The following is a 23,237-nucleotide window of genomic DNA, read 5'->3' on the forward strand; positions in this document are numbered from 1 at the left end:
CGTCACCATCTGCGTGAGCGAAGACTAAAAACTTGCGATAATATCAAACACGGTTGACATTTTATTCTCGTAGTGTTGTTGTTTGTCGTTTCGCAAACACAGGTCTTTGGTGACGATCATTTTATAATAATCGCAATTTCAATTTTGCTCCGAATGGAATCCAGCCTGGAATATTTACATATGTATACTGTCATCATGTTACCAAAGTTCCAGACTTGGGTCATATAACTTGACCCAAGGATTTGGTAACTATACAGCACACGACGACAAAAATGACAAAGGCATTCATAAACTGTACAACAGTACTTTATTGATAACACGTACACACACTCACAAAAGTAATATTCATATAATCATTGGATGCAATACAACTGGATAAAGGTTGAGGAGAAAAAAGACAGAAAATTCCAAAGATTCACTTCAAACTGAGATCATGATTGTTGAAAAGCAGCACAGCATCAGGCCAAAAGCAAACGTCTATCCACATTAAAGTATTTACAGCTCACACGGATATAGCTCTCTAATATTTTAGCATTTTAAAAAGGCTTTCCCAACTGTGATCCCCTGATGCACCAGTTCAGATTTGGCTAAATACAACAAACAGATTACAGTACACACAATATAACCAACACTAAACACTATTCTTTTTGGTTGTTTTGTGCATAATTGGAGCGTGTGTAAATTTGATGAAGATGTTTTTGCTGCAGTGCATTGTGGTCTCGCCGTCACTGATGAGACACGGGTGAGGGAGGGAGGGAGCTGACATGGATATATAGCAAAATACACGGAACTGTTATTAGAACAGAAAATGTTGATGATCATAACTTTGGATTCAAAAAAAGGTGTCATCGGCATGGACTCAAGAGCGCTGCTTGTGTTTTGAAGAAAAAAAAGGGTCTATGTATCTGAGTGCTTAATTACAAATAACAATTAAAATCTTTATGATAATAATATCTTGGTTTTCTCCCCCAACTCCTGAGGGAAATATCAGAGTAATCAGAAATAATCACCTAAAAGAGACTCATTTTCTGTGCGTCACTACAAGCGGCTCCACGCTTTATTACAAAAATATTGATCAGTTCAGCTTTGAGGATAATATAAATTACAGACAATTACAGTGCACAGGTTCAGGAACGAACCTCCGCACAGTGAGCGAGAAAAACAAATACCATTGTACTGTAGACAGAAACGTATGGAATTAATTTAAAAATCAATCACATATTCCTGTCTTGACGTTTGTCTTCCATCTGAACAATGTCCTGGGGATAAAAATTAGAGGTCGACCAATTCATTGGTTTGGTTGATTAATCCGTACAGGGGATCAGTGGAACGATAAGATGTACAGTACATGAACATTTTACATGGAGGCTCCAACTCAAAGCCATCTCATTGTGTAACTTACATAATTTATATTTCAGACAGTTACCTTTATAAAAAAAAGCTTTATTGATAAAATATTAGCGTGATAAGGTTTTTAAGTTACAGAATAGCATTGATAAGCATAACAGTGAAGATAACTGCTGCTCTGCTAAAAGTAAGCAATCTAAAGAGCCTACAAAGTGGCACTTTACTTTTCTAATCCATGATTTAAAAACAGGTTTAGTAAAACGCCTTGTGCAGCACAAAATGATGTTGTGGTGATAACCTGGTACTTCACTTCTTAAAAAGCTTATGGCAGCTTCTGTCATGTTGTTTGAGTTGTTTCTGCTGAATTATAGTGTTTTTGCTTTTTTTCCCCACCACATAACGGGTTGAATGACCAATAAAACTGTAAATCTACCATCATCATATTTGTTTCTGAATTGAGGAAACTCAAGTTTATCCGTTAAAAAAGCAACTACAGTATAATCTCTCCCACTAAAGTGCAACTTTATCATTTATGTCATTTTTTTTTCCATAGATAATGAATACATACAAATGAAAATGAAAAATATAGGTTATAGCTATTAATAATCACCCGATTGATCCGGTATGGCATTGTCCCTGCTCAAAACAGTCTTTATTACTTTTGCCTTTACAAATCCACTATTGGTCGACCTCTAAATTAAATTTGCTTTGAAATTGGCACTTCCTGAGAAAAAATACGTTTCACATAAAAAAAGCCTTTCAGCAGCAGATCCTGTTGCTGGTAGACTTTTAGTTTGAAAGATATGCAGGAGGAGTTGAGTTTATTGTACAGGAAGTGGAAGTAAAAGACGGTGTAAAGAAACAATAAAAATACATTCTGAGCCAAACACGATGAAAGTTCGATCCTTCTTAGGTGCCACCTGAGTAGGTCTACACTGAAACCTGTACACATGACCACACCCCACCCCTGCAGCACCCGTGTTAAAATACACACTCTTGTTACGTCAGTGTTAGGATAATGATGGAGTCAACACTGCATTCATGTGAACAGCACTCACGCACACACACACACGCTCTGTACAAAACTTCAACACTGTCGAAATCAACACTCAGCTCTGCAAACAACCAGGATTAAGATTTTGGTAAGAGTGAACGGAAACAACAAAAGACACAGAACTAACGGTATTTTCAGTTTCCGGGTTTTTGTTTCTTCTTTTTCAGTTTGTGTTATGGGTTGAAACTTATCGGGCTGCAGGACGACCCGGAGAAAGTTCCATGTTCTGTACCAGAGACGACTTGAAGGTTGGATGAACTTCTGCGGCGTGGTGGTGAAGTGAGAGTCCTCTCGGGGGGCGTCTAGTTGGTCCTGAGCAGATTGCTGAGAGCTGGAAGTTGATAGAACGGGACAATAATTGAGCGCTCAAGTCTGTGGATTATAGAGCGACCATGTGCACTACCTGCAGTCAACCACAAGGTGTCAGTTAGTTAACACCAGGTTTAAAGCAGTTATTTCTTTGGGCTCTTCTTCGATTCAGCAGATGAGTTGACCACAAACGCGACCTTTGACCTGGTTCTGTACTTTGACAGGCCAACCTGCTCTATTAGCCGCCAATAATTTAACCTTAGACCTTTTACATGCTTCTTACTGTAGGATTTTTTTTTTTTTTTTAAATGAGTGGATAAATACAATGAATGGAGATGTTTGTTACTTTTGTATACTGCACAAACAACTTACTATCATCCTTTCATGAGAAGCACCAAGTGACCATGTCTTTCCAGTCAAGGTGGTGGAGGAATATAAAATATCTGAGACTGAGAGAGCGGGCGCAGAGGCGACCCACAGGTCACTGATGAGTGTGATTGCTATGATTGCTATGATTGCTATGGTCGTCACAGGCAGCAGACACCTCACGGAGTCTCTCCTCCACTATCACCATGAGAGGACTGCTGTCGGTTTGGGAGGAACGTTCATCCATCAAGACTCTAGAGAGTCACCATGGAGCCACACCCAGCCAAAAGTCACCCATCAGCACAGTGTAACCAACGACACTGCGTTACAGTAAGTGTACATTGAGAGGAGAACAATGAAACTCACCTTGAGGATCAGAGTGAGTGCCGTGATCAGCTTTACCACTTTCAGGATCCGCACCTGAACAGAGAACCTTTTGTCAGTGTGATCCGTTTCGTCCGCTGTGAGAACTGTACTGAGCTTCCTTTTGGATGTGACTCAAATTTCTTTTCTACTGTTAATATTGTCCAAATTTTGATGGATAAAAAAAACATACTGACCTCCCTGCAGCTTGAAGCAGAGCTTTTTCTTCTGGTAGGCAAAGTAACTGCCTGCTGCCCCTGCCAGAGCGACTCCTATGGCACTGACGATCCCTGCAATCTGTCCAGATTCAGCTTCTGCAGGACACACACACACACACACACACACAAAAAGATAGAAAGTTAGACAGCAGGTAGTTTTAGCCTTTACTGTTTCACTCCTACAGGTGATTTTAAAAACATTTCAAGAGTATTTCATCTTCTATGCTATTGTTGATGAAAGTCTGAAAAATCAGGGCCTTGTTTCCTAATCTCCGAGCTGTCGTAAACCCAGTTGTCCACAAGGTGGCAGTCAATGACTTTTAATAACAACTACAATCTACTTGTGGAGGGAGACGGAGTTCCCAGGGGCAAACTGCAAGGAAAAAAACCTCAGAGTTAAAAATGTGCTGAGTGAAAAACAGATCAGAGGCAACTCAGAGACACAAAGTGTGACGGACAATGGGGAGAAAGCAGTCGTTGGCAAAACTGAGAGTGAATGGAAGATGGATTACACGTGAAAAAACAAACACACCCAGACTCCAGGGCATGATGGAGCAGAAAGGCAGACTCTCTCACACACACACACACACACACACACACACACACACACACACACACACACACACACACACACACACACACACACACACACACACACACACACACACACACACACACACACACACACACACACACACACACCATGTCTCATGATGGCGCACTGTGCAAAAACAGGGCGTTGCCTGCCGATAGAGAATGCAAACAGGATGCCAGCCCGCAGCCTGACACACTGCTGAGAAATGCAGAGCATGAGGTGCATGGTCTTTCCCACACACATGCGGGACACCTGAAGGCCTAGGGAAGGTTGGACCTCCCCGCCCTGTTTGACCCCACCTTGTCCTGCTCCAGGTTTGCCACAGTATGTTTTCACACAGAAATGTATTTAGCCCTCCTGCTCAGGTGTCCCTCTGATGGGTTTTTTTTAGCAACCCAACGCTCTGTACTGTACGTATCTCTACGTGTGGTTGGACAGAGGTCAGAGTTCTGGGGATAACAGACAACACCGGTATTAACAGTAAGTCCAGTAGTTGGCTCCGTTGTAACAAGCACTTCCCAACTAAGTCCCAGAGTACGGGCATGATAATGAACATGGGAGCAGTAGAATAGGTAATTATCAGAAACAGTTTTATTTTATAGCACATAAAAAAACATACATTTTATGCCACAGCATGGCATTCTCAATTTCTATCATATACTGCACAGTATTATACTATTATTATTGTGTAGTTTGTGTACTCTAGTCAGCGGCCCCTTCAGACTAATATATCAAACCCCTGTGCCATGAGGTTTATTTTGGGGATGTCTGTATTGTTCAGGTTTCGCTGACATAAAATAATGTTTGAACTATTTTGTGAATATTTTTAAACGTTTTTTTAAGGAAGTAATTCTTTCACTTCACTTTTTTCATTTTCCTTCACCTGGTTCCTACAACCTCTCAGCCAGTCACTGCTGTTCACTCTGCTCGGTCGGGCGGCTGCGGCTCAGGAGGTGGAGTCGGTCGGCCACCAACCCCGAAGGTCGGCGGTTCGATCCCATCGACCCCAAGGCCGCATGCCGATGTGCCCTTGGGCAAGACACTTAACCCTAAAATTGCCTCTGGCGGCTCTTGAATGTGTGTGAATGTGTCTTGTGCTGTAAAGCCCTTTGAGTGGTCAATAAGACTTGAAAAGCGCTACATTATATAAATACAGTCCAGTGGGTCCCGCAGCCCCAAACAGATCATAAACCAAACACTGTGTGCACTGATTGCTGACCCTTCATCATTTATTCACTATGCATTACACCTGTCATGACTTTCATACACTGCAGTGGTTGAAGCAATGTTAAAAGACAAACATGAAGGAGAGAAGATTCAACTACGAAAAAAAAACCCATTCCAAAAAATAAATATGCTGCCAGTGACCAAAGTACACAGAGAAAAAATCCATAAGCCGCAAAGTGCCAAAAGGGTGAAAAAAACAACGTCTGATCAAATATCTAAAAGTTCGTACCGTCCCCACATAACTGGAGCGTCGTCAATGTTAGCAGGGCAGGTTTACTCCGGTGCACGATGGATCCGTCAGCAGAGTGCTGGGAATGCTAAGAATGTGTGCAGACGTCTGCTGACTGTGGAGGATCCGCGGACTGACGGTGAGTCAAGTCCACACATGAAGAGAAGACCGCAAAGAAGCAGACACTCACAAACATATATATATATATATATATATAAAGTTAACTGACAGTAGATACTTAAAACTACTGAAGACATCTTTGCTTTTATCCAGTAGCAGTGCTCTCTGCATTTCCTGTCACGTGAGCTTGTTTAGAGACTAACAGCCAACATGGACAAAAACGAATTTCATTTTCAGTAAAGTATCCCATTCACGCACACACGTGCCGAGCTGCCTTCCACACATTAAGCTAAAAGGAGTTTGCGCTCCATGGCAATATTACTGTTGTCAAACAACAACACACGAATGAGTCATGCATGGGTGTGTACACACCCAAATACAGGACGTCTGGTAAGCCCAGAGTCCCGGGACAAACTCTACGCTGCATTAGTAACATAAACCTGATGGTGGCGCGCAGGCAGCGGCTCTGACTGACTGTTCCATCGTTGGTTTTCCAGCTGAGGCACAGGCCCCGAAGCTGTCAGTGTCAAAAAGAATGACAGCCAGAGGTCAAAGGGCACAGTGGTAAACTTTGACAGCCGCGGAGCGAGCTGCTGTTAGCCCATGTTACAGGAGAGAGGAGGACAGGGAGTCCCAAAATAAAATGAAAACAATAATGTCCTTGATAGACAAAATAATAGAAACACTTCGCCATACAACAGACCTGAATTAAACGGGGCTAGCGTACAGATGCAGTGTATTTATTTACTGTGTATGTATGTCGCTAAATTGGACATTAATTGTCCACAACAATTCTACAACAAAGAATGACAAACCTCAGTCGCCATGAGATTCCAACACTCTTGCAAGACAGAATGTGGGAAGACATTACTACACCCGACACGAGGTTGAGGTGAGGTCAGAGGTCACCAAGCCCCTGACTGTCTGCAGCGTCAAGCTGAATCAAACTCGAAACAAAAGATATCTCAGGTTCATCCTGTAACAACTCAAGGCCTAGACTTAGATGCATTTATCGGCAGAAATGGAATATAATATTCATTGTTATGTTCCCATTTGTGTATAATCACTAAAACTAAAACCGTGTTTGTGTAACCTTCGAATCAGGAGAAGGTCCTCTTCCTCAGAGTCTGCCATGTTTCTACAGTTGCTCAGAGCGAAATAGAGAAGCTTTCGCTTTTTGTATGTTACCTGAAGACCTCCACCACGCTTAGAGAGGGAGGGTGAGGCGAGGATTACAGCAAGATGCCAATCAATCCTACACACTGAACCTTTAATGTTAGAATGAATGTATTCTAGGGCCTCCTTTCGACAAAATGTGTAACAAAGCTCCATACTTTCATGCAAGTGACGACTGTTTGTGGTAGTGGGAAGTAGCTGTGTAGAGATACAGGTGTACAGATACATGTGGGGATGTACTGTACCGGTGTTTCCCATACTCTGATTTGTTTGTTGCAGCCCACAACATTGACCCTCCACATTCCACATTCACCGACTCGGGTTGACACAGTACATTGAACAGGACTTCATGTCTTGTCAGCAAAAAAAAATGATCGAATAAAGACACACACATACAATTATACATTTGAACCACCTAACATCATATTCGCAAAAAATCACCACAACAGAAAGACAATAATCCTGCTATATATATATAAATATCAGCCCACCCTGAAGCCCAGTTACCAGAAAAAGTCCAAGTAATCCAAGAAAAGGCAAAATAATCTGGATCTAATAAATGACCATTAGGTCAAACATATTTGATTGTCAAAGTGTTTCTGTTATTTTGTCCACTCCCGAGCCACTGGATCCAAAATGTTACCAAAAAAAAAACAAAAAAAAACAAACTATCAGCGATCACATCTCGAAAAACGTCACTTCCATTCCTGACTTTTCAAACACCCCTCTATATTTTTGTCAAACGTGGAGTCCAACAGACATTTGTAAAGCACCAATCGAGCACAAGCTCCGACACGAGAGCCAATCGGAGCACGAGCGGGCCGGTGGCTCATGGCAGAGCTCGCAGCAGATCCATGGCCCTCTCTAGCAGAGGTGTAAGCATCTGCTTTAAGTTGGACATCCACATATAGAGTTCCTCGGGCATGTTAGCATTTATCATCTTCAGGATTTGGCCCCATGGAAGGTCTGGATCTGCAACGACACACAATCGTATCGCTTTAGCCAGAGAAACCAGACCAGGGTACCAACATGAAGGAGACACCGCGACGAAAACCCAAGCCGACGGCCAATTTAAAATCAAAGATTCTATATGGGACTGTATGTGGAATGTATGACACACCAACGCAACAACTGCTCAGCAACCACACAGAAGCAGTGTACACAGCTTCCTCTCAGTAAAAACCCCAACTGCACAGGGAGACATAATGATGCCCACACTGACAGAGCACACTGTGCACACAAAGACAGGAAGTAGAGCCGGAAGAGCGCAGAACGAGATGAGGGACACATTTACCTTGAGGCTTATCAGCGCCGCCTGTGAAGGACAGAGAGGGAAAAACAGTGTTACAACACTATGACTGAAAGTTTGGGAAAATAATATTATAAATCATATATCGGATTTTTTATTCACTACACTGAGTGGAGATCCGAAAACCATGTTCACCGTCTGAGTTCAGCTGGTTCGGGTGTGGTTGACGGGTTTGTTGGTAGTTTTGCAGGTATAATGGGTCGGGTCAGTCCTGTTTACACTGCACTGATTTGGCTACATCACAGGTTGTTGTACAACATTTTTTGGGGGATTTTGTACATATTCCATATTCCATTTTTCTTATCTTGTTTTTCATATTGCTGCCGGTGTCTCGCGACACAAATTAACATTCATTGTACAACTGAAATGACAATAAAAGCTTTGTATGTCTTATGAAATATGAAAACAAATTCCAGATGAGACCTGATGATGGCGCTGTGGTAAATACTGCTGCCGCTACTACAGGCTGATGTTTTGGATTATGTGAGATCACGAATCTAAAGAATATGGAAATGTACTTCTCAAGACAGCCTTACAGTGAATATAAGAAGAAGAAGCACGTACCCTGATGATCATTGCCCGGGTCCACGCCTCCATCTGCATTCAAAAGAATAAGGAGAAAAGTCAATTTAGACATTTTCTGCAGCTGTAGCTTTCCCAGAGGGGAAGTTGTGGTCGAACAATGGGTTATGACTCATCTACGTAAGCTCTCAACAGAGACAGACACGACGGATCAGTAAGTTTGTCTCGTCACAAAGCTTCCTCTTGTACACATTAGTTTTTGTTCAGTCAAAAGCAGCTAAGAAGTTCTGAGTTCTGTATTACAGAAGATGTGAAAACCAGTCATGTGGTTGTAATTACGCTGTGGCTTTTTATTCCTTTTTCTTTCTCTGGCAGAAGAACAACTAATTCCTTCCATGCTCTGACTAAACAACAGCACAGAGACACAAAGACAAGATCTGCCGCAAAAAAACAATAAAAACTAGCAGCGTTATATTTAACTGGTCCTTTCAATGTGCAAGGGGAAACTAATGATTTTTATTCATCCTCCATCCTGAGAGGTAAACAATAGCCTCTGTTTTTTTCTATAAAACCATGACGACCTATGAAAAATAAAAACACAAGAACTGCGTGTCCTTATTCAAAAAGGGCAGAGCGACAGTAAGGGAGTTTTGATGTATAATATCCAGCATATATCATTAACAGATTCTTCTGTTTTTATAAATCTGTGTGCGGATTAAAAACTGTATGGACAAATACAGCGCAATCGTTCATTTTAGGATAAAAGTCAATATATTTTTACATAATGTATCGCTGTACTTCCATGCCAGCTAAATGAAAGCACAAACTAGGACAGACTGAACGCTAGTGAGTCACAGCCTGTGAATTATTGTGCAAAACTTTAATCGTTGAAACTTTTTTTTTATTCGTTTTTTTTCCTCTCAAGAAACTTTTTTCTTCACAGGACTCTGTCAGTATGTAATCTTATTATTATTTGAAGGCTCTCTAGTGGACATAACGCCACTGTACGCTGTAAGATGAAATTTATTCATCATATTTGGATCTTTTGGACCGTTTTACTTTCTACATTTCTAACACATGAACTGTAAACTGCTGTGAAGTGTGTTCTTACGACAGGTGACTTCTGAATGGTCCTGAAGTATGTATGTGTAAGAATAAGATCCAATTTCAACTCTTGACTAAGAAAAAATTTCCCACCTGGGAATGTGTCATTACATAGTTTTCATTAAAACACTCAGCGAGAGAGCCGCTGAGTCAGAGGTAGTGAAGGAGACAAAACAAACACTGGACAGAAACACAGGGGGCCTCATGCCAGAACAGAATTGTTCTTAAATCACAAGTATGAGTGATTTAGGAGAACTTCCCTCATTCACAGATTTTATTTGTATTTGGAGTTTTCTCTCAAGTATGAACAAAATTTACGACTGGTCCAGACCTGCGTTTAGGAGTTAACTGTCAATCAAGCCCTTTTTTTACACTTATGGATCGTTTTTAATGAAGCAATTATACATATATTAATAACATTTATATTGTATAAAATATATGAATGTCACCTCATTATGTTAACATTATTCTGTTAATTTTGCAATTGGAATTATAATATAATTCTACATGTATTCATGTACCTGTTATATACATATATATACATATATATTATATATATACATCAAAATGTTTACCTGCTCCTGGGCGGCCTCCTTCAGGCTTGTAGTCTCCACCACTGACATCGAACAAGTCGGAGTCACCAAATGTTCCACCACCTGCAGACATTTACAATACAATCACGCTACTCATATACAAATATTCATCAGCTGGACGTTACATTTACACATCAGAACACAAATGGCTCCATTTACAAGACATTGAGGACAAATCTGCAGTTCTCCAGTATTGTATCGGATCATGACTCAACACCCTCTGACAACCTGCTCTGTGTGGATCTGGGCTGTGTGTGCCTGGGTCAAAATGAACTTCAGTGTTCGTGTTCATGGGGACGACAGCGATGCAGCAGAGGAAAGGGGTTACGAACGAGTTGACAAATGAGTGGGAAAAAACGTGTGAAGGCTCACCTCCTCCACTGCTCGGCGGTTTGACAGCAGGCTTGTCAGGTTCGGGCTTGGTGTCTGTGGGCACAAAGAGGATCATAGTTGTGAACAGAATCATTTTCTACGGATAACAAACCAAATGAGAAGTTGGACCGGCCAGAAATCAAAATAACCACGGACATTAGTTTGAGAAGTGGAGCCTAATTTGAACCTGAATACACCATATTTTCGATACGTAAGAATAGAATTAATAATTTGAAACTGCTTAAGAAAGAAAGACTGAAGTGACGTTAATGCATTTTTTTGTATTTTCAAACAAAAGGTCTCACATTTAACGAGAAAAAGTATTTTAGCACGATGTCTAACTAGGTAACGAGTGTGGCTCCGGTTGCTAAAGTGTAAATGTCCCAAAACTGAACAGAGCGGGACAGTTAAATATTAGCCTACACTCTGATATAGTATCACGGCCGATGCTTTGTAAACATAATCTGTAACACCATGAACTAATGTGGGATGAAATGCCCTGACCTTGGAACGCGCTAGTTAGCCAGATATGCAAACAGTTTATTATTACGATCGTTATAATTCAACGTGTAGGAATCTAAAGATTGACATGCCAACAGGTGAAGTTACGGTTGCTGAGAAGTAAGTGGATGATCACTATCTGTGGAAGGGACTCAGCAAACAGTCAATTGACATAGTTAAAAATGAAGTATGCGTTTCAATAAGTCTTTCGTGGCTTTACCTGGACCCAGAGCATCCCCCAGATCGAATCCAAAGTCTCCTGTAACACACAAGCACACAGAACAAATGCTACTCCACAAGTTCACTTCCCGAAACATGTGACTACCAACCCCGAATTATCCATATATGGAATTGGGTGAGTGCCCTGGGGCACCACCCAATGGGAGGGGGGGGGACCAAATGATTATGAGACCAGAGTCGCCCCGCAAATTAAGCAAGGCCCCGCCTCCCCCTCATGTCAAAGGAAGTCAGTCAATATTGTGAGGAGCATAACTGTCCTTCGTGAGAAGATGAAAAATAATAATCTCCACGAGACGTAAAAACGTGTGTTCTCTCATCTCCTCTGTCTGATGTCAGCGCAGAGCACGGGACATTTTTGAGTTAAGTGTGTGTCAAAGAATAAAGTGCTCATCCATACTTTTAAAATGGACTAATGCAAGCTGGAAAGCTATTTATTGAGAGTGACTAATCATCAAACATTTAATTAAAAGTGTTGATGGGCAGGACATGCTGCAGGGAGACATGGATGCACCTCTCAGTAAATAATAACCAGCGAGTTTTCAGACAAGACATAGTATAAATAGTATCAAAATGTATTTTAGGAAATCTGGGGGAGACAGTTTGAATGGGCCTGATGGAGCGGATAACATTTATATAAATATTTGCTATAATTAACACTCGCTGTGCTTAAATTTGTCAGTAGAGGAGATGCTTGATCGTCAATAAATATTGTTTGTTTCTGTATACATTCCTTCTTAGACTGACGGATGGAGCAAACTGTTGTGAGGGAAAGAGGATTGTACTGGAGCACTGGGGTGTCAGGTGTAACTGTGGGGCTCATGAGTCAGGAAGAAGGGGCCTTAGCAGATTTTTCCTTGTCAAATTTTCTAAAATATATATACATATTTTATTTACTGGAAGAGATGCAAGTACAAAAAAAGAAAAAAGAAGTGCATTTTTTTGCGATTCAGGTGCAATATTTATATATTTGGGTGCATGACGTGTTGCATTGAGATTTGAGCATCAGTCAAAGGGCTTGTATGGCATTTGTCATGCTTTGGTTGGGTCTTAATTTTTTCTGTAGTATGTACGGTTAGCCTGTACTTTATCTATATATTTTTGTAAATCTATGGTGTTCATGTCATAGTTAATCTCACTTTTTAAAGTCAGAGGAGGAGGGGCACTTCAAGAGTAGTCAACCTGGGGCACCCTAGGGTGTTAACCAGGGGCCTGGTGACCACATTAATGGTTTGGTTCACTCACGTCACAAAGACCAACATTTATAAACCTCAGCACATTAAAGCAGAACTAGCACATGGCAAGAAGACACTAGAGGTCCACAGGAAACGTTAAACCGACCTACCCGTGTCTCCAGAACTTGGTTTCTTTGGTTTCTGGGTCGGTATCTCATCTGGTGAAAGACAAGGTCACTTTAGTCTTGAGCGCTCGCTCGAGTGTTTATATGCTTCCCCACGCTGTCACATTCTCCTCACTCTCTATGTATTTACTGGAAATACGTCACGCAGTAGGGCTTGACTAGTCGACTGCCCGTGAACCAATCAGCAGTAGACCGGTGTATCAAACTGTTTAAAGTCATACACATTAAACAAATGATTGCTCCAAATCAAAAGATAATAGAGTGCATTAAAAATACCCGTTTATTTAGAAGTACTATTGAGTCCTGTATTTCCCAGGTTGGGATTAGTAAAGTACATCTATCTATCTATGATAAAAGTTATTTTAAGTCTTCTATCAATTATTTTCAAATTTCAATCAAATATTTACCTGGTCCGAATGCATCTGAAAGGTCGAGTCCACCTGGAGGGGAAGAAGAAACAAATGGATCAGACCAAACGAGTCACCGCATGCAAACTGAGCTGTTCCATTCAAATGAACAAATATCTACAAGCATATACATAGATATTATATTTTTTACAAACTTCGTAATTCGTAAGGTTAAAAGTGGTTTGTTATTCAGCTGAGATATTTGTCTTTCCCGGTCACACATACACACACACACACAAACACACACACACGCACGCACGCACGCACACACACACACACACACACGCACACACACACACACACACACACACACACAGAGGTTAGCACACATGCTGCGGCTCAGGAGATGGAGCAGGTGGCCTCCTCACCCGATGGCTGTGATGTCGGCGTTTCAATGGGTTGTATGAATGACAGAGAGATTTCCATATAGGCTATAGAAGTATATAAGTGCTGTTTGAATGGGTGGGTGAAAGGGACTTGTAGCGTAGAAAAGTGCAACTTAAATACAGTCCATTCACCATTTATATCAGAGCTGGAGAGTATTTCTTCAGCCGACTGGTTCGTCCAATCAACAGCCTTCGTTTGTCCTCTGCGTACACCAAGTGTAGTACTTCGGCTCCGCAACAGGAAGTGGCTCTTCAAGATCACGTGGACATTAACAATGCACGGTTTGCGCAGAGTAGGACTGTCACAATGTCCTGATATTGACAATGATCACAATATTCAAAAATCGATTCTTTCATATCGTGTCAATGACACGCATACGGCGATATTGTGTAAATCAACCCAGTGCCCCCTAAATCATTTCATTTTCTTTCCATTGTGATTCAGGGACTATCTGGTTGACACGCCAACAAGTTACTGAATATCATATAAGCTCCATCATATCTCACAGAGCTCGTAGTTCCATATTATCCCAATAGATCACTTGGCTCTGTGGTTTCCCGGAGTCTGTAAAAGTAGTATGGCAGGCAGAGCCTTCAGCCACCAGGCTCCTCTCCTCTGGAACCAGGGAGGGAGACGACGTCTCTACAGTTAGACCTTTTAGGTAAAACCTTCTTCTTTGATAAAGCTTATAGTTAGAGCTGCTGAGGTGTTTACTGAACCAGCTCTTAGTGATGCTGCTATAGGCCTAGACTGCTGGGGGAACTCCCACGATGGATCTCTCTCGTTCTCTCTCTCGCTCTCTTTGTTATAATTTTCAGGTTTCAGGAGGTTTGCAGAAAGACAAGTCGAGGAAGCCGATGAGCCGTTTGAGCGGGAGACGTTTAATTCAAAATGGGTTTCACAGCACAAAACGAAGACGAATCAATCTCTCTCTCTCTCTCTCTCTCTCTTTCTCAGTACATTAATTTATTTAATTTTTGTTTTTCAATTAATTTGTGGAGGACCGTGATGTTCTCTGGTAAATTTTAATAAAAGTTGTTAAAAAAATCTCTCTCTCTCTCTCTCTACTGTGCGTGCCTGCATTGCAGAAACAGCTGGTAGCCTGCAGCTCTCTAGCTTTCCTTAGTTACAACCACAAAAAATGGAAGTGCTACATGCCAGTGATGGAGGCATGAAACTACCCAGAGGGCCAAATGAAAAATGCTTTTTGATTTAATGCCACTACTGCAAGTAATAATTATTTCATACATTAAGGGGGGGGGGGGGGGGGCAATCACCGTCTATCTCTTAAATCCAACGGGTATTAGTATTTTGTAGTGATGACTCAGTTGTTGTTGAGAGAAAACACACAATAAACAATGTTAAAGGTGAAATTGACTGAAAGTGTCATTATTGTTATTCAAACTTTCTTTGTGATCATTGTGAATTATTTTGGTGTCAATCATTTTAGCAGACGCTTTAGTCCGAAGCGATTTACAATAAACGCAGTCGGCCACGAAGATATCACCCGAAAACGGGGAGCTCGTTCCACCGTTGAGGAACCGGGACGGAAAACAGACGGGGTTTAGTTGAGCAGTGGCTCCGCCCATCGGATTGGAGCCAGTGCAGGGTGTGGAGGACCCGGTGTATAGTGTGGGGGAACTTGTTTCAAACTTGTCTGATCCCTTGCATGGTTCCTGTGTGCAGTAATTTGTAAAATGATAGTGCCCCATGTCTCAGCAATCATGCAGGTGAATGAAAGGTAACGATGGCCACAGCTAAAATAAGACTGCTTTCTAAAAATACCCTCAATTAATTTATTTTTTTTAGATAAAGACTGTACATTTGTCCAGTTGTCCAGCAGAACTAATGACAGCCTAAGCCAGAAGCTCTGTTTAGTTTTAATTAACTAATGTTAGGGTGTTATAGAGATCAACAGGCTGCACATGCAGCCCTCCCGTACCTTGATACCAGATTGTGGCTGACAGTTAACAGACAGATCGTCTCAGGTCATGAGTAAAGACAACGGCCAAATTTCGCTTTCGCGTCTGGTGTGAACGCAGAACAAAAGCAGCCCTGTCATCCAACCTGTCCTCTGCGTGACAACATCTGGGTCATGGCAGCGGTGTGTGTGGGCGACCGAGCTGCATCCGTAGCCAGCATTTTTCCTACACTAAAAGTCACAATCACCAATTTCACGCGCGCACACACACACACACACACACACACACACACACACACACACACACACACACACACACACACACACACACACACACACACACACACACACACACACACACACACACACATTCATATAGCACTTCTGTACGTATAGTGCTTTTCCATCACACATCATCCACACACCGGATGAGTGTGGAGAGGGGATGGAGAACTCCTAAAACCTGTACTGTTATATTCTGAAAGACACAGTGAAACAGTCGTGCAGTAGCAGGCTGACAAAAAAGAGCTGACGAGGTACCAACCGTCAGTTTTAGGTTGCTCTGGGGCCTTCGGTTGCTCCTTGGGTTTTGGAGGTGTTGGATCTAAAGGAGGAAATAGGAAATAACCAGTGTTACTATCCGACAGAAAGCTGCCATTTCCAACAACACTCCCCTTTGCTGTTCCCTCACCCTAACCCTAACCCTAAACTATGATAAAACATGTTTATTAACGATCTTTTAAGAGGAGACGATGACGAGACTCCACTTGGATCACCAAACTTCCACTACAGGCAGGGGTGCAGCGTTAACCATGAGCTTCACGACCACAGAATTTTGCCCCCCGTCATTTGCAGATGGTGATTTTGTCTCGGTGAAAGTCAGAGTCACAGTCCTTTACGTTGGTTGAGGGGACATAAAGTGAATGTTCTACATCATCAGTTCACTTTATAGTGTGCAATAAATGAAACTATAAATAGATAAACAGATTTCACACACTAATACAAATATCATCATTTTGCCACTCGCTGCATTCGAGTCGTTTTCACGTCTATCACGGTAAAAGCACCGTGATGTGGGTTATGCGGTGCACATGCTACAGTCTCCGGTTCCTGGGTGAAATTTTTGAGAGGGCGCCATTTTTTGGGGATCTTCAAGTTTTAATTTTGAATCCGGACAAAAGGGGCGGATCGCTTTTTTTATCATTGTTGTTTTTTTCCACCAATTTCCAAAGGAATAGTGGATCTTGATGAAGAAGAAAAAAAATCAAGCACATTTAAGGGACTGATAGCTATGAGTGTGTGTACTGAGGGCCATTCTATTTTGCTTTGCGTTGCTTTCACCACCATAACATATGTTCTTACCTGTATATTTTATTGTTTTAACATCCTTTATTTATGTTTTTAAGCAACTGTTCTGTTTTACTACATTATGACTGTTGAGAGAGTCACTCACCTGCATCATCAAGGGCATCAAACAGGTCGAATCCTGCATGAAGACAAGATGAGGAACAACATTACAATCGGCTCCGGACGTGTGACGACTCACACACAGTGAAATCCACTCCTCCTCACAGTTCTGACCAGCTCCAGTGTTTATCGGCTTCCCACTGACCGCACTCTGTGTTTTCCTTCACAGTGGAAAGATGTGTTCAGCGTTCGGGGTGTTGCAGCCACGAGTCATACTGTGTGTTGGCCTGGTTGCCATGGCAGCGCTGATATCTACACTGAGCGGTTTTGGAGCGCGAGTGTTCATTCTAAATGTTGCACAGCAAATGACCAATATTTTATCCTCTCCTTCAGAGGGCGCCATCATCTAGAAATACAAACTTCCCCAAGACTTTGTGAACTTTTTAAAAGATGTAATTTATCTTTAAATAAGAATAAGAGCATACAACACATGAGCACTTCCCCAACTCTCACCTGAATAGACCTTTGATTGAGGAAATCAATGATCCAATTAAAAAGATTCTGCCATTAATACCAACATCATGGAGTATATCGAGCTTCCTCATTGAAAGTAACTTTCCAAATATCCTGGTCAAATACTGTCATTGATATTTTCATTAAAAAAAAGTCTCATCCGTCATATCAGCCTGACCCAGAGTGATTCTTTCTCCGGCCTGCACTTTTGAAGCACGAGTAAATACAAGAGGCCAGCGAGTTGTTTCCTCACATAAAAAAAGCACATCCGACGGGCCAACACTGATGAGCACACAATATAACGGCGCGCACGCAAAACCTCAAGTCACACTGTGTGTTGTACTGTAAACCAGGTGTGAAATTGCATGCACAGACTTCAAAGTTGTACTCCTGACAGTGTGATTTCATAAAGCAAAGGGCAAAGCGCTGTGTCAAGCCAAGAACCCTTTGAACCGGTGACAGTCTGCCTTAATTCTGGAGAACAGAAAAACCCTTCTGTACTGTTTCTGGTGTTCTGATGATGCTAAACCCCTTCACAATAAAAGCTTCCTTGCACATACAGGGACAACAATCGCTGCACAACTGAAAACCATACGACCCAAGGGCACAAACAACCTCCACCGGCTGAAGAGGCTGAAGCTACGACCACAGCTTAACACAGTAATATACATGCCAGATTAAAAAACAACTATCAGCAGTCCTATCACAGCAAAGGAAACATTCCATTCTGGTGATTATACTGCTATACTTCATTAAGCCAGAATTCTAGGCACGAACATTTCTGACTTTTTCACGCTGCGCCTCGACTCAATCATTTTTTTTTTTGGTGCTTGAATGGGACATAAACTTTTCAAACGTGCACATGTAAGCTTTAGAACAGTACCGTACAGCCGCAGGCCTGAAGTCAAATAGCCTTCCCACGAACTTAAAAAAATACTGAGGTCCGCATCATATTCCACAATTTAAAAAAAAACCCTGTTCTCTGCAGCCAACCCAAACTTTAATTCAAAACAAAGTGACCAAAAGTAGAAGCTCAAAGAGGAGCTACTGTACCAGTCTGGCCATGCTGCTAATTACAGCCATTCAATTGGACACATTTTGAATATTCATGTTGGGGAATGTGAAAAAAACTATTTAGGTTCATGGCATAGGAACTGAATGCCCTCTGTGACCCTGTCTCCCCCCGAGTCTGCAGGGGTCACACTCGCAGACGAGGTCATTTCACTTTATGATCGAACACACAAAGATGTTTAGCGGAACAGGACATCTCACTCTCTCTCGCCCCGAGCGACTGTAACCAACCAGGGCAATAACTTCTGTACAAGTCATGTCACTGCAGCCCCAGCTCAGATCATGAAACGCTCCAGTCTTAAATTAGACACAGAGCCCCCCCCCCCCCCCCCCCCCCCTTTGGGGGCCAAGTCAACTGAAACGCAACCCCTCTACGCGGTTACACAACATGTACTCGTGCGGTTCTTATTATTCCAATGGGTCGCTCACCGTCTTGCGCTAAACTTCCGGAGAGGAGAAAAAGAAGGAAAACGACCCTCAGAGAGAACTCCATGTTTGACCGGGGACCTTCCGTCTTCTTTTTCTTTTGCAGCAGCAGCAGCAGCAGCAGCTCTCTTCAGGCTTTCAGCTTCGTCTTCGTGCGAGTCTCTTTTTTTCTTTCTTTTTTTTCCCTGCTTTGACTGGTGTCGGCTTACAGTCTGAGTCAACTTTGCCAGGGCGGGGCGCACTCTGGGTGTGGCAGCCCCCTCTCGCACGTTCAGGGGTGTAGCTACTCATTTCTCGGCCCCAGAGATGCGCAGCCCCCCCCCCCCACACCCCCGTGGCCCCGCCCCCCGTGGCCCCGCCCCTAACGTGGGCGTTACTGTATGTGCTCCGACAAAAGAATGCTGGATTAAGCCTTTGGGCGTATCATTTTTTTTTCTATCAATGACACATGTGCACATACACTCAAAGATTGAACCGGAGCAAGTCTACCACTCTGGTGAAGTTCATCTCGAGTCACGCCGCACACCGTTTAACAAATGATACCATTTACAGCGTTCTCGCTTTTTCGACAAAAGCAAATAACTCGTAAATAGTATTTCAAGCGTGCGTGAGTGTGTGAGCTACACCCATCGTTCACTTCGGCTTAGATTCGAGTCGTACGCCCATTCTCATAGAGAGACAGCCGGGCCGACTGTACACTGAAAAGCGCAACGCTGCCCTCCGCAGGCAGGAGGTGGGTACAGCGTATTTTGTAACGGTGGAGTGGAGATATTTTCAGAACGCTCTACTGAGGAGTTGACAATTAATTTGGGATGAATGAAAGAGACTTGCAAGAGACAGAAAAGAGACGCAGGCCTGACGACTCGCTGAAAGTGTCCTTTCACTTCTGATTTGAAATACAGCATGTCAGGCTGCGTCCAAATTTCCACAATAATATGGAATGTTTATCTCTCTGTATGTATAAGATATATATATATATATATCCAGGGGTTTAATTTTTTGTCCATATCACACCTTGCTGGGGCTGAGCTGTCTCGTTCAATGTCATAACATCAAAACACATGATTCAAAATGAATTGACACAAAGAGCCAAACTCTGAGAGAGTCAAACTCCTCACATGATTTCACATGCTTGGCCAATAAAACTGTTTCTCTGATAAAAGACCAAGTGTTCACCAGGAGAGTGGACGATAGTTCAGATATGGCTGTCGCTGCAAAGAAGCTCGTGACACGTCTTCAGTCGGGCAGCACAGAAGTCAAATCACCACGTTTTAACGGTGGGCACCCAACATTAGTTTCACCAAAAATGATGGTCAGTAATGTGACGTACAGATGAGATGAGACAAGAGTGTGATGACCAGCGAGCAGAGGTGATGGAGATGAGAGTGTAAATAGCTGCCAGCCTCCCCTGACTCCCGATCGGAGGGACAAGCTGTGACACCGGCAGCCTGGTTTGCCGTCTGTAGATGTGAAACAGCCCCTGTGAGGCGTAACATCACGAGGCACTCGTGCCAAGAAGAGCCCTAACAGGAACGCAGAATGTTCTCCTAGAATGTCACAAAACGGATATATCAGAACATTTCAAGAGGCAGATTGGCCACTTCCATCTCAAGCCCAGTTTTTCCCCAGAGACAGGCCACGGATAAAATGTAAATGTATACGTACCTCGGGTTCAGAAAGGAAGCGAGGACCAGACAGAGCCCTGTTTTATGCGGTGAAGCAGGCGCAGACTGAAACAGGCCACTCCCATGCAAACCATCAAGACCACTGACCCTATTTGTTTTTTTAATCTGGCATAAGTTTAGTCACTTTGTTCATTTGGAAAAATTGTCCAGGTGACAAAGTTCAAACATTTGTGACTATACAACAAATGGGAAGAAAAAAAATGGTTGCATTGCCTCACAGGAAATGTGGAGTGGAGATTACATGTTAATAAGTTTATAAAACATTTGATGTTATAATATCAATAATACGCTCATTCTAAATGATGCACAGCAAATGACCAATATTTGATCCTCTCCTTCAGAGGGCGCCATCATCCAGAAACACAAACTCCCCCAAGCCCTTGTGAACTTTTTAAAAGATGTAATTTATCTTTGGATTACACAAGAACATCCCCAACTCTCGCCTGAATAGACCTTTGATTGAGGAAATCAATGATCCAATGAAAAGATTCTGCCATTAATACCAACATCATGGCGTGTATTACCACAGCTTCCTCATTGACAGTAACTTTCCAAATATCCTGGTCAAATGCTGTAATTGACGATTCATAAAAAAAAAAAAGCCATGACAACAATCGCACGTGACAAGGCACAAACACGACGTAGAGACCCGGGAGGCACAGCGAACACGTTCGCCATAATTACACACAGAGCACATAAGGGCTGGGCGATTGAACGATAACGATATGTATCGCGATAGACACGTTATCAATAGAAAATGCGTTCGATAGAACGTTTCAAGAATTTTTTTGTCCTCGTTGGAAGAAACCGGAGCAAAGAGTTTAGCTACGCCGGCCGGCCGCAAGCTACTCCGGCCGGAACACTTATATCGTGATACAGTTTTCAGCCATATCGTCCAGCCCTAGAGCACATTTGCCTCCTCCGGGGCTTCGCCTCCGACAGTTGGAAAGGCTCCGTCTTTCAAAAAGAGATGGGTTGCCAGTCCGGCGTTGTACTGGCCTAGGTTGGACAACTTATCCGACGAAGAGTGCTTGGCACAAACCCGAAAGTTTTTACCAACTGTGGCTGGAACATTTCCATCATCAATGAATGCAGTCCACTCAGCTCTTGCATCCGCTGATGCTGGGAGTCGATGTACAGACTCATGTTGGACTGTACATCCAACAACAGAGCAAACATTATTTATGGAATATTATGGCGTAAACGCGATCTGTAATTCCGCACTTCAAGGGGGGAGGTGCTGTTCAGGTTGGGGGCGTGGTCGCCCCAGTAGCAGGAGTCAACTTGGGTCACTTGACGCCCGGGCTGTGAATGGCTCGTTTACAGACCGTCTGCACAATCAACCCAAATCACGACTCATTGTTTTCTTTTCATTTTCCGTGGGCTGGCAGACACCCCATATAACCAAATATACGTGGAGGCAGGCTGAAAATGTGCCTGGAGCATAATATGGGCCCTTTAAGCTCTTTCAAAGAGACAAATTATATGAAAATAACATGTCATTATTATTTGTATAGCATTGAATATTTTGTCATATTAGCACTCAAATTCTATACTGAATTCCACTTGGCCAATCGGGTCTATCTTTAGCAACCAGGAATGACAGAATCAAACTTAGGCTTTAACCATGTTTCCTGAACACATAAAAAGTCAGGTTTAACTTACAATTCTGAATTCATGCGTCAAATTCATCCCTGACATATTACAGTATGCCAGAAACAGGAATGTGTTAATACACTATATAATACAATCATTGCAGAAAAGCAAAGTAGTCAAAGATTTAGAAAAACAATAGGCGAAGGTCTGCTTCTGTTTCTTGTGTAACCAAGTCTTGATTCCTTGATTCCGTACAGTGGTCCGTACAATAATATGCAATTATTCACCGACACATCAAATATGAAACGATGTGAGTTTCTTTTGCCTGCCAGCCAGTCCACCAGTGAACAGAGATGGCAAACCTGCCACCACTGAGTGTACTACCACACCTTAACAGCAGCTACTATACATGAATAATTTCAGGATTATTCAGGAATATTTAAGGATATTGCAAATAACATAACACAAGAGTTGACACTTGATGATTATCTTTATTGATGTAATCGTAAAAAAAAAGAGTAACCTCCCAGAGTCGCTACCCAATAAGCATTTCAATTATGTTCGGATGATCGGCCTAATACAAGTAGTTTTATGATTGTTTATTGATCAGATAAAGGATCAAGTGGTTCCGGCATGATCATGAACGAGCCAGCGGTCGACCCATCCTCTTCATGTCTATAACAAAAATAAGGTTCAAATCAGTTAAAAGTGAAACATGCCAACTGTGTGACTGTGCTGGGATAGCGGGACGGAACTGTGAATTCGTCCACACTCACCTCTGGGATCCCACGGATCTCACTCAGCGCATGTGCCTCGGATTGT

General features: G+C 42.4%; 1 protein-coding gene across 2 annotated transcripts; it reads right to left on the bottom strand.

Moving 5' to 3' along the window:
- Window positions 1-290: 290 nt before the first annotated feature.
- On the bottom strand, window positions 291-19,388 carry cd99 (CD99 molecule). Of its 2 annotated transcripts, XM_035636197.2 has the most exons (13): window positions 19,138-19,382; window positions 17,171-17,203; window positions 16,262-16,321; window positions 13,410-13,442; window positions 12,988-13,035; window positions 11,626-11,664; window positions 10,905-10,958; window positions 10,515-10,595; window positions 8,878-8,910; window positions 8,299-8,319; window positions 3,637-3,753; window positions 3,443-3,496; window positions 291-2,732 (listed from the first exon to the last, which is right to left on the bottom strand). In XM_035636197.2, the coding sequence occupies exons 1-13, from the start codon at window positions 19,199-19,201 to the stop codon at window positions 2,704-2,706; spliced, it is 666 nt and encodes a 221-aa protein (XP_035492090.1). In that variant the 5' UTR covers window positions 19,202-19,382; the 3' UTR covers window positions 291-2,703. The 2 variants fall into 2 exon arrangements, with proteins under 2 accessions (XP_035492090.1, XP_035492099.1); XM_035636206.2 differs by lacking the exons at window positions 291-2,732; window positions 3,443-3,496; window positions 3,637-3,753 and adding an exon at window positions 4,826-7,976 and having other exon boundaries at window positions 19,138-19,388.
- Window positions 19,389-23,237: the final 3,849 nt, after the last annotated feature.

Source organism: Scophthalmus maximus, chromosome 1, assembly GCF_022379125.1.
Source record: "Scophthalmus maximus strain ysfricsl-2021 chromosome 1, ASM2237912v1, whole genome shotgun sequence".
NCBI classification, from domain to species: domain Eukaryota; kingdom Metazoa; phylum Chordata; class Actinopteri; order Pleuronectiformes; family Scophthalmidae; genus Scophthalmus; species Scophthalmus maximus.